General features: G+C 41.8%; 1 protein-coding gene across 2 annotated transcripts in view; it reads right to left on the bottom strand.

The window, feature by feature from the left end:
• Positions 1-561: 561 nt before the first annotated feature.
• The window catches only part of LOC125885648 (acidic mammalian chitinase-like), a 66647-nt gene continuing 56076 nt past the window's right edge, over positions 562-11132 (bottom strand). Inside the window, exons 1-12 of one of the 2 annotated variants that reach the window (XM_049571326.1) lie at positions 5281-5299; positions 5127-5184; positions 4706-4732; positions 4405-4609; positions 4067-4123; positions 3365-3530; positions 3112-3236; positions 2899-3022; positions 2629-2811; positions 2379-2495; positions 2163-2295; positions 562-1012 (exon numbers count right to left, since the gene is read on the bottom strand). In XM_049571326.1, the coding sequence (XP_049427283.1) occupies positions 762-1012; positions 2163-2295; positions 2379-2495; positions 2629-2811; positions 2899-3022; positions 3112-3236; positions 3365-3530; positions 4067-4123; positions 4405-4609; positions 4706-4732; positions 5127-5151 (1413 nt within the window). In that variant the 5' untranslated portion in view covers positions 5152-5184; positions 5281-5299 and the 3' untranslated portion in view covers positions 562-761. Of the gene's footprint in view, positions 1013-2162; positions 2296-2378; positions 2496-2628; positions 2812-2898; positions 3023-3111; positions 3237-3364; positions 3531-4066; positions 4124-4404; positions 4610-4705; positions 4733-5126; positions 5185-5280; positions 5300-11132 lie in introns of those variants that run through there. The other variant, XM_049571333.1, reaches the window with a different exon arrangement.

Below are 11132 nucleotides of genomic sequence, written 5' to 3'. Positions count from 1 at the left end.
TTTATTTGGAAAGGGCGTCCTAAGAATTTCTGTAACAATCAGAAGCGGGCCATAAGTCACAAAAGGTTGAGAGCCCCTGCACTAAAATGTATGTGCGTCTGGACCAGCTACCTTAACAAAGAACAAAGAAGCTCAGATTACAACACAAATAGAGAAAACATGATATCATTTTCTTCACAGAACACCGCTATACCTTTACATAGAAATTAGTTATTTGCAGATATATTCATACTCTGAATGTCGTATATAGCTCCTTTGCTTTTAAAGAGTTTTTGGACAAAGTTCTTGCACAGCAGTTTGTGACACTAAACACTGCATTTGACAGGTTTATGCGGATTGTTATACATACTAAAATGTGTACACACTCAACAAAGTAAGGTTTTAAAAATGTATTCATATGGTATTGGTACAAAAACTAGGGATTCTATTTCTCACACTGCTGAAAAAAATAATACCCAGCTCTACAGGAAAACTGTGTGGTAACATGTAGGTTTGTGGAACATAGTATGGAGACAGTTAGTGAATAGGTAAATTAAAATGATGAGGCAGCACTCAAGCAACTTTTAGCAAAGTACTTCAATGCTTTTATTTGCAATGTGCAATCTATTTTACATATTTCACAAGAGCATACATTATACCAAATGACAGACTCATTTACGTAAATGATTGTATAGATTACACTGCATTCAAGAGAACTTAAACAGTCTGCTCGATAGATGACTTTTGCATCACTTGTAATGCACATTGTCTCCACACATGGCTCAGGGCCAGATGCAGCACTTGCAGCTGTCATCAAAGATAGATCCAGGTCCACAAGAGCTCACATGGGTGATGCCACCAGCGCACATATAGAAACTGCTCTTGTTATCTGGGTTGGGGTACAGGCCGTCTGGTTTGCCATTGCAGAAGCCAGATCCTGGGGCGTGGGTGGTGGTGGTGGTGGTAGTGGTTGGAGGGGAAGTGGTGGTAGCACCAGGTTTGGGGGTGGTGGTGGGGGGCAGTGGAGGCAGCTCTGAATGATAGGACAAGAAGAAAAGGTTTGAAGCAGACAGATAAACATCAATTAATATTTGTCCATAATTTTACTCCGATTTTAATGAGACAGACAACACTGTATATTACTTTATTACTCCAAATTATTGAGAGGGTGGCTCATTCTCAAGACCTGTAAAGCTGGAAACACACTTGCGACGAGTGTCAAGTGCCGCCCCTAGCACCAATAGTAAGCATCACGCTGCAGCGCATCAAGAGACAACTACTCACAGTAATTACTACTTTTATTAAAGGATCTCTACTTCAATGGCATATTGATGAGGGCTGGTGCACAATGAGCCGCCACCAGTTTGGGGTTGTACATAGGAAATAATAGGGGGGGCTGTTTGACATGCGGCAATTGGCACCGGTGGGTTTTGACCTCAATAATGGTGTTACAAACAAAGAACCTTATTGAACATTCATGGTGGCAATTTTTTATATGACTGTAGTAGAGAGATATCTGGTTTCAAAGTTGGCAATCTGGAAATCCATCGGTAAGAAAAAAAATATATATATATATTTTTCTTCCTTTACCTCTGGAGGCACAGCCCGGCTTCACGCCCTGCACTTCCCGCCGTGTTGTTTACAAATACTTCGGGTAGAAAACCAGCAGAGTTTAGCTATATATCTCATTTTTCACGTCACTATATCACCGTGTAGACTAATCTGATGTTTTTTAAGTCTGTAAACACAATGATTGAACAAACGTTACTATTTCTGTGTGCACGTTTTGTAATAAACACCTGGGGACACCTGCACGTCTCGGCCGCGCCACTCCATTGTGAATGGCTAAAGCGCAGCATCGTTCAGACTCAAGGCCCCCCCCCCAGTCGTTTTTCACACAGGGCTGCCGACAGATTCTACAATGTAGATTGCAGAATCTGTCTTGAGAGATTACAAAGTTGGTAAGAAAAATACCTGATGCCAGTTTAAATTAGACTTAATTCATAAGAATATAAGATTCAACTTAGCAGGAATGTTTAATGTGCTAGGCAATGAGAATTAGAGCAGATGGGATAGTGGTAGGGGTAATAATTATCAATCACCAGACCACTAAAGATGGCAGACATTACTATCTATCTTGACCATAGTCTAATAACATCTGCGTAAAAATGCCTTGGACTTACCAACGTCAAGAAGTTTGTGGAGATGAGCCAGCAGAGGGTGGCTGCCCTCTCCACAGAATCGTCCCGCAAAGTCATCCAAATCAAGGGCCCACACAAAGGCACCACCAAACTTCTGCTCCTGCAGGTAGCGCACCTAATGGGGCAAAAATAAATTGGTGTAAATACTTAAGATAGGCTGTGAATGTGTTCAAAGTATAGAGCTGATGTGTCACCTACCTTGATCTCATAGCTCTCCCTTGTGTCAAATCCCACCCACTCATTGTTCTTGGTGGCATAGGGAACCATCTGGTCCTCAATCCATTGAAGAGTGGTGCCCTTCAGGAAGCCACAGATCTAAACCAAAGACATCATGAGGGTTGTGTAATTTTGTACTTTGTATTTTCACACAGGCCATTAAATGCCAACATAATTACTGATACATACTGTACATTGTATTGTTTCTTTTTCTTTTTTTCTTTTTTTGTACCTCATAGTAGGACCAGAATCCAGCTTCACGTGTGAATGGTCCAGCTGATGCAGGGCCACTAGCTGGAGCTCCAACGCCAGTGTTTGATGATGTCAGACGGAAGGTACGACCATAAGCAGCAAATCCCATCCTCAGCTTCTCCACTGGGATGCCATTGTCTCTCCAGTACTTCATGGCAAAGTCCTACAAAAATTGACAGAAGCGATCAAGTACAATTCTTTAAAATTGTACCCCCAATTTACTAATCTTCAGTTCCCAATGTCCACTTACAGTATTAAAGTAGATGAGGTCACCAAAGTCCTGGGATCCACGGTACAGTGGGCTGTTGTGTCCAGTGAACTGCTCCCAAGTTCCGTGGAAGTCGTAGGTCATCACATTGATGAAATCCAGTTCCCTGGAGATAGAGAAAAATAGTCATTTCAAAAAACTTTGTAGACCTCCCAGTTTTCTCGCTGAATTGGGTATTCATGACAGCACACTCACTTGGCAATCTCAGCAATCTCATATCCACTGTCAATTGTTCCCTTTCCAGCAGACACTGCAGCAGTCAGCATGAGCTGAGGATTGCCAGTGGACTTGGCCTCAGCTGCGTAGGCTTGAACAAGTTCCTGCAAAAACAGACCAACGAAGAAGTAAGAAAGAAAGAAAAAAAGCAAGAAGTCAACATTGATATAAACCATTGACCAGTAGCTGTGAATTGCAGGTAGCAACCCAAGCAAGAGAAATCTGTACCAACCCTGCAGAGCAGAGTGAACCGCTTTTTGTCCTCTGGAGGACTCCCACGAGCACCAGGGTACTCCCAGTCCAGATCCAGACCATCAAATCCATGAGTCCTCAGGAATTTGATAGTAGACTGGATGAATTTCTGACGGTTGGCTGAAGAGGACACCATGATGGAGAACCTGCAAGGAACCTTAAGTTCTGTTATCATAACTTTAATGATCCAAAAACCTTCATAGTAAAGTGGGCTAACAGTCTTTTCCCTCAAGCAGCCCTTAGCTTTTGGTAAACAACTGTGCGCCGTTTGAAAGGCATATTTGATTGATATCTGGGATGATTTTGGCAATGTTTTTTTTTTCTTTAATACATTTTTAATTTTTACAGATGAGCTACATAGCTAGCAAACCACACCTGTGAACTATCTGTTGCTGATTTGTTCTAAATGTATACTAAAGTAGTGATACAAGTGGCTAAATGCTTTATGTTTAAGATAACATCAACTATAGCTTCTTACTGGACAGTCAGCTAGCAACCACAAGACAAGTACTATATGTTCATGCAGGCCTCGTTATGCCTGCATTGTGTCACAGTTAAGACTTAATTGGACTTTCAGAATGTTGCATGAATGTAAGCGTTTGTATTTGTAACATAACAAGAAGCACTCTGTATTTGTGTTAAAACGTGATACATTGTGTTTATGGTTTAAAATGTTACTCACTGTTGTGAACCAAAGTTCCATCCACCAACAGCCAGCAGAGTTTTCAGTCGAGGATTTCTGTAAACAGTACAGAGGGTTGGTTAAGACTTTCAAACATTTCCTCCAAACTTTGTTCAAGCTTGTTGCTGAGAACAGGTTTGAGAACAATGTATCATTAAGGCTCAAGTGATGCATTTTTATTCTACAGTAAGGAGCATTGCTGGACTTGAGTCATTGTTTCCCCAAGCATTACGTTACTTCTTGTGCAAAGCACTGAACTTCTGCCAGCTGCAGAGGTACTGTAGCTTAGCCTGACCTGTGACTATGTGACACAAGGGTAACTCAACTGGGCCACTTACTTGGTCTTCAGGGCATTGAAAGACTTGTAGAGGACATCATCATTCCACTCGTAGGTAACCAGCTCGTTGTTATAGTTGATGATGGAGAAAGCGTAGATCAGGGTAGTGCACAGGAAGGGGTCCACATCTTGTGGCAGGAACTTCCCCTCACCAGGTCTGTACTGGGACCAGTTGGTGAAGTAACATTCCATCTTGGTGGCAGATCCTGTGTTGGAGTAAAGGAAAATTAAAGAAGCACTGATTACAGTACAAGTGAAAGTCCAAATCAAATAATAGTTGATGAGAAAGTGTTTGGACTTACCCAGCTGACATATCACCAGACATAAGCCTGAAGAATATAGAAAAGAAATGGTCAGAGAAATAAAAGCACATTCTATTTTCGAAAAAATATATTAAGTCAAGTCAGCTTTAGGCCTACTTTATTTATTAAGCCCAATATCACCAATTACACATTTGCCTTCCACAATCTGTTCAGCACATAACATCTGCTGTCCTTAGACCCTCAATTCAGATAAAGGAAAAACTCCCCCAAACTCTAACAGGAAAAAATGGAGAGAAAAAAAACCCTCAGGAAGAGCAACAGTGGAGGAATTCCTCTCACAAGACAGACACACAATAGTGGTCATAAGTACAGAATAGACCAACATGACAAAATACAGACATCATGGTTAGTGTGTCAAGATTAATATACATAGCCTACAACACCACATGAAGATAAATACCTGCTAGAATTGTGAGCCTGGTCATCTTGAATTCACTTCTCACAACTTGACTGGATTACTATAAGACAAAAAGTGAAACAGAAAGCTACCATTCTCAATATAATTACAATAATAAATGATAACTTATAGTAATTATTCTTCCTTGTAAACTCACCTTGGGACTGGATGAGAAACTCAAACAACAGCAGCAAAGATTGGTCTTTTATACAGTTGAAAGGAGGAGGTGTAGCAGCCTTTGATAAACTGAGGTAATAAATATTATGATTATTAGGGACATATTTTGATATGATCCTGCAAAGTCTGACCCATAGGGTATGTAGACAATAATTTACTCAGTGCAAGACTTTGTGTAAAGCATGTCCTCAACACGTGACCTGGTTGTAATTTTGATCACTAAATAGATAACGCATTATTATTTTATTCATTAGCCTAAATGATCTTTCACTATGGATCATAGTCTTGATATTTACCTTTGTTGGAATAAGTGTGTTATTGTTACTGTTGTCAAGATGTCTTAATCTTGCTTTTAAATCTTAATTAGTTACATTCAGTCAACTGAAAAACAATATTTGATCATGAAAAAAACAATCTATTGTTGTTGTTGCATGTAAAACACACTCATTGGTTGGTTCCAGCCTCTTTTTTGTTTTATATTATTGAAACTAATGCCTGCATACATGTGAGCTTAAATCTATTCTCGCACTATTTAGACTGACTTCATACTTTAGATACAGAAGTAAGCAGTAGTTGGCAGTGAACTGTGACTTAGACTATGTTGATATTGCAAGCACATGTGGCCAAAATCCAATTTAACGATAGCTGTGGCCTGAGGCATTATGTTTTTGGGTTTTCAGTCTGTCCCATTCTCGTGAACATCATATCTCAGGGACGTTTTGGGGAATTTCTTAATTTTGGCACAGACGTCCACTTTAGGCCCTGACACACCATTTGTGAAAATGCAAAAAAGGGCGATTTCCCTGCTTTTTTCCATTCAGACCACATTAGACCAGGTCCAGATCACAAACCACTATACTTAGAACTGTCAAATCTGGACTAGATTAACATGGAGACTCCGGAGACTCATTGAAACACAGTTTCAGATGTGAAACCTTTATTCTATTTGTGAAAATGGCAAAATGTATAGTATTGCCACAACCCAGCCTGAAATTTAAAGTTTAAAGTCGAAGAGGCTGACGTGAACAGGTTTTCCCACTTGCTGCTCATGATTGTGGTCAGTCTATCTATAGCAGTCTGTGATCTGGACCTGGTCTAATGTGGTCTGGATGGAAAAAAGCAGTGCAGTCACCCTTTTTGCATTTTACGAAATTCAATTTACTATGGGGAGTATGGGGACATTACATGACCAGACATTATCAAGGAGTGATTCTGTTGCAGTTTATCACTGTAATCGTGATCACTATGAATGGTTTCCACTGTATCAGCAATAGCTACTGATAGAGCTAGTGGACTGTAACCCCAATAAAAACAAACACCTATATAGCTCCAAAGGGCCATCTCTCCAACAATGCCCTACAAACTTTCCCAAACAGAAGCACATGGCTACTTATGTACTCGGACCTTCCTACAATGGATTTTTTAGAAATGAAACTTGCACTGCTTGGTCATTCATTTTTCCATTAAAGGAAGGAGAAAGATGGCGGTGTGTGTACATGCAGCAGCTCAGCACTCTGTGAAGCGGTTCTCTTTAAGAAGTATTCTGTTAGTGAACTTGTTATTGAGTGCCACGTATGCTTTTGTGAGCGGATAATACAGCCGGCACAAACTGATGGGCAATGGTTCGCAGCACAACAGCTGTGTTTTTGACCACCACAACATCCGGATGGAGATTGTGATGCCACCAGGTTTTCCGTGGATTCCTGTCCCAGCTGAAAGGTGGTGAAGGTGGTGCAGTAACAAGAAACAGAAGCTGGGTTGTCGATCCAGCATATGTGCTAGGCTAGCACAAGACCCACACAGACCTTGGCTGCTGAGTCTCTTCGTTGCATAAGTACAATCACTCCCCAACAAGATGGAGGAGCTGGAACTTGCCACGTCTACGCAGAAGAACATACAGGACTGCTGTATCATAGTGATCACGGAAACATGGCTCAATCTGACAATCCCGTAGGAGGCTATCCGGCTAGCATGCCACACTACACACTGGGCTGACAGGTCAAGCAACTCTGGTAAGAGCAGAGGGGGAGGACTGTGTGTGTACACAAACAACAGCTGGTGCACAGCAGGGGCGTAAATATAGACAGTGCAGGCAGTGTGGTTGCACTGGGGCCCATGGGGTGGAGCGGCCCGACTGCCACCTGGAAATATGCCTGTGTTCAAAGAAGAACTCACATTAATACAAAAATGGTGCTATTTTTCATACATGCCCTAAATAAGGCAAACCCATCTCCATCATGGTTTTCTGGTTTTGTAAAACATTGTCAATCTATAACAAATTATAAACTTATTCTACATAAACTATTTTAAAAACTATAATTTACCAATAAAAAACTATCACGTTAAACTAATAATTTCCTATTTCTTTTGTATATTTGTCTTATTCACATATGTAATGATGATTGATGTGTAATATGTATGTTAATTTGTCCAATATCAAGTATCTGCTGTAAAAAAAAAAAAAAAAAAAAGCATCAGTAAGACACACTGTTGTTACGCCACCTGTGGGATCACAGACACTCACTGGTCCCTGGACCTGGGGCCATATTCACAAAGCTTCCTAGTACAAAGAGTTGCTTCTAGTGACAAAATTCTAAGACAATTCTTAGAATTGTGACCTTTTTGTAGTATTTCCCATTAAAGTTAAGACTAGGCCCTTGTAGAGATAAAAGTCATTCGCAGAGCAACTTAGACCTTAAAAGAGCTCCAAAGGTGAAAAGCTGTTAGGAGCAGGGAGGAGGACTATTAAGAGGCAGAGAAAAAAATTGCAGGAACACTAAGAGAAACAGGAAATTTTCTCCAAACTCAAACAAATGAAACGCTACAGATTAGATCGTGTGTGGTTAGTCATGGAGGATACGTACACATTTCCCACCCTATTATAAATAAAATGAGCACAACCCTAAGATATCTGGAAAACTTAAAAAATGCAACAGTGCAGCAGAAACAACTTAGGGTCTGTCTCAACCTTTCATCAATAGAGTGATCACACTGACAATAACACTTTCCCGGTCAGCAGCTCATTTCATTTCCACTAGGTATCCACACCTTGCAGGCTCACAAAGGGTGTGTCTGTGACAACCAATCACATCTGTTAAAAGAGTGCATCACACCTAGCAAGGGGGTTAACCACATATCCTCACTATGGTAAACATTTCTGTCCTTCCCTTCCTCAGGGTTGCTCTGAGAACTTTCCTAAATCACTCCTAAGCTAGGACTCCTTACTAAAAACTTTAGGCTACATTAGGAGCTCTCTGAGAGTATTTTCAGAATGTTTGTGAATACAGCCTCTGGAGTATTTAACTGTAAAAAGTTGCTCCTTCTACTTAATGAGGGAATACATGGCTGTCATGATTACTGCTGTTTACACCCCCCTTCAAGCTAACACAGCTACAGCCTTGAGCTACCTGCTAATTGCCATTACAGTACCAAGCAAAAGAGTGCCCACCCAAATGGGGCGTTTGCAATAGCTGGTGAGTTCAACCAAACAAACCTGAAATTTCTCAAATTCTAACAGCATGTCCAGTGCCCCACAAGAGGAGATAAGAAGCTCGACCATGTGTACAGCAACATTAAGCATAATTTTAAAGCATCCCCTCTCCAACACCTGGACCAGTCAGACTACATCCCTCTGTTTTTATATCCAGCATACACACCGCTCACCAGCTTGGTAAAACCAGTTGCTAGAGTGACACGAGTGTGGCCGGAGCATGCATCTGAACAGCTTCAGGACTGTTGTGAGCACACTGACTGGTCCATATTCAAGGATGATGACATCAACACCTACACTTACGCCTCCCCCGTGCTCTTTTATATAAGAAGCTGTGTGGACACTATCGCCACCACAAAGCAAATCCATATCTTTCCCAACATCAAACCATAGATGACCAAAGATGTCCAACTTCTACTGAAGGCCTGCAACATGGCTTTCAGGTCTGAGAACGCACAACAGTACAGTGTTGCCAGGACAGAATTGAAGGTGGCCTGCAGGAGGAGGATTGAAGGCCACTTTGACAACTCAGACCCACAACGTGCATGGCAAGGGATATGGCACATCACAAACCAAAACAATAACATCAACCTGCCTACCAGCAACATTGCTGCACTGGCTGAGGAGCTCAACCTCTTCTTCGGCTGCAATGAGGGGGAGACGGTAGAGCCTTTTAGGGCCCTGGCACCAGCTGTGAACAACCAGGCACTCATCTTGCAGACTGCTGAGGTACAACACAAACTTGGTAATATCCTGGGAAGGGTCCTCATAGACTGTGCCGTGGAGCTGGCTGAGGTTTTCACAGACATCTTGATTACATCGCTGTTACAGTGTTCTGTCCCCACGTGCCTAAAAACATAATAGTGCCACTTCCCAAACAGACTGCAATAACGGGCCTCAATGACTACAGGCCCGTGACATTAACACCCATAATTATGAAGTGCCTGGAGAGACTGGTGCTAAAATACATCAAGGTTGCTCTCCCACCACTCTGTCTCCCCATCAATATGCATACAGAACCAACAGATCAACAGATGATGCCATCTCCACTGCCCCACAGACTGTACTGCTCCAAAAGCCAGGTGCAAGGTAAGGCTTATTTGTGGGCTACAGTGGTGGGTCTGATCAATAGAGGAGACAAGACAGCTTACAGGGAGGAGATTCTGAGGCTAACAGAACTGAACTGCAATGAAAAGACCTGTTTTGCAAATGTGATGTCTTTTTGTTGTTTCAACATGCATGGTTGTGTGGTTGCATCTAAAGCATTTCAGGGCAGAGATTCATTCACACTGATGTGAGATATAGGTCACTTCAATCATGACTGTGAACAGTCTAGACAAAAAGACAAAAGACTGGATGTGGGGGAAATATCAGAACCGAGAATTTAGCCCTGTTATGTGAAAAGAGCCTTAGTCTTCCAGCCAACTAAGGCTTGCCTGGCCCGGTCTTGTTCTGATTCAGTACATTTACTGTGAAAAACAATTTCTGCTCGTGTCCTTCAGCCGTTTGCAAGAACAACCTCTCTATCTCAAAAGTCCCAGGCTGATATCAGCCCCAAAATGTTCCTGGTGCTAACATGTAGGTTTGTGGAACAAAGTATGGAGAAAGTAAATGAATAGTGATGGACTGGGGGCTCATCCTACTCTCCAATGTGCTATGTGTGAGCTCAGTCCTGCATGTTCTTTAATGAAGCAATAGGAGAAGATATTCGGTCTCAGTTAATGTAGTTTATTAAGCAGTAAAGGAATAAAATTACAGAGCTCTGGGTCTCAACTTCAAGTCCCTGACGAACAACAAAGGTGTGTCAGTTCACGAAGTCTGACCTCCTGTCCTTTCCCTGACCCAGTATATTTGAGCGTAACAGAGTGTCATTGTGCACGCAAGGCGTTGTCCTCTTCTCATTGGCAGTTCCACTTCCTCCTTCACCACACCACGCCCCTGCCTCGTGTTAATCTGACTCCTTCCCGCTGACAGTGGGGGCGTGGTTCCTGTTTTGAAAGACAAGAGAACAACACAACTCCCTACACGTGCTGTACCTTACTATCTGTACATCACTTTCTATTATTTTTTACCATATATGAAACTAATTATCTAAGCATTGCGGTATGTGCTCCTCAGATTTCATGTCTCTTCCTCTCCTGTACTTCTCCGCTTCTGCAAAGCAAACACATTCAGATCAGCTGAAATCATCTTAGTATTCTCATTGTTCACACATCTAAAACTTATATAGTGAAACACAACTGATAGTAAAATGCATAAAATCATTCTATTCCCAACAGTCCCCTTTTGGCCTCATAGGACTGAGGCCACTTTTCTTTTTCAGTCCCAACGTATCCAGGTCC

The sequence above is a fragment of the Epinephelus fuscoguttatus genome, linkage group LG1 (assembly GCF_011397635.1).
Source record: "Epinephelus fuscoguttatus linkage group LG1, E.fuscoguttatus.final_Chr_v1".
In the NCBI taxonomy this organism is placed as follows: domain Eukaryota; kingdom Metazoa; phylum Chordata; class Actinopteri; order Perciformes; family Serranidae; genus Epinephelus; species Epinephelus fuscoguttatus.
The sequence above is the reverse complement of the archived record's forward strand: the minus strand, read 5'-3'. Positions and strand labels throughout refer to the sequence as shown.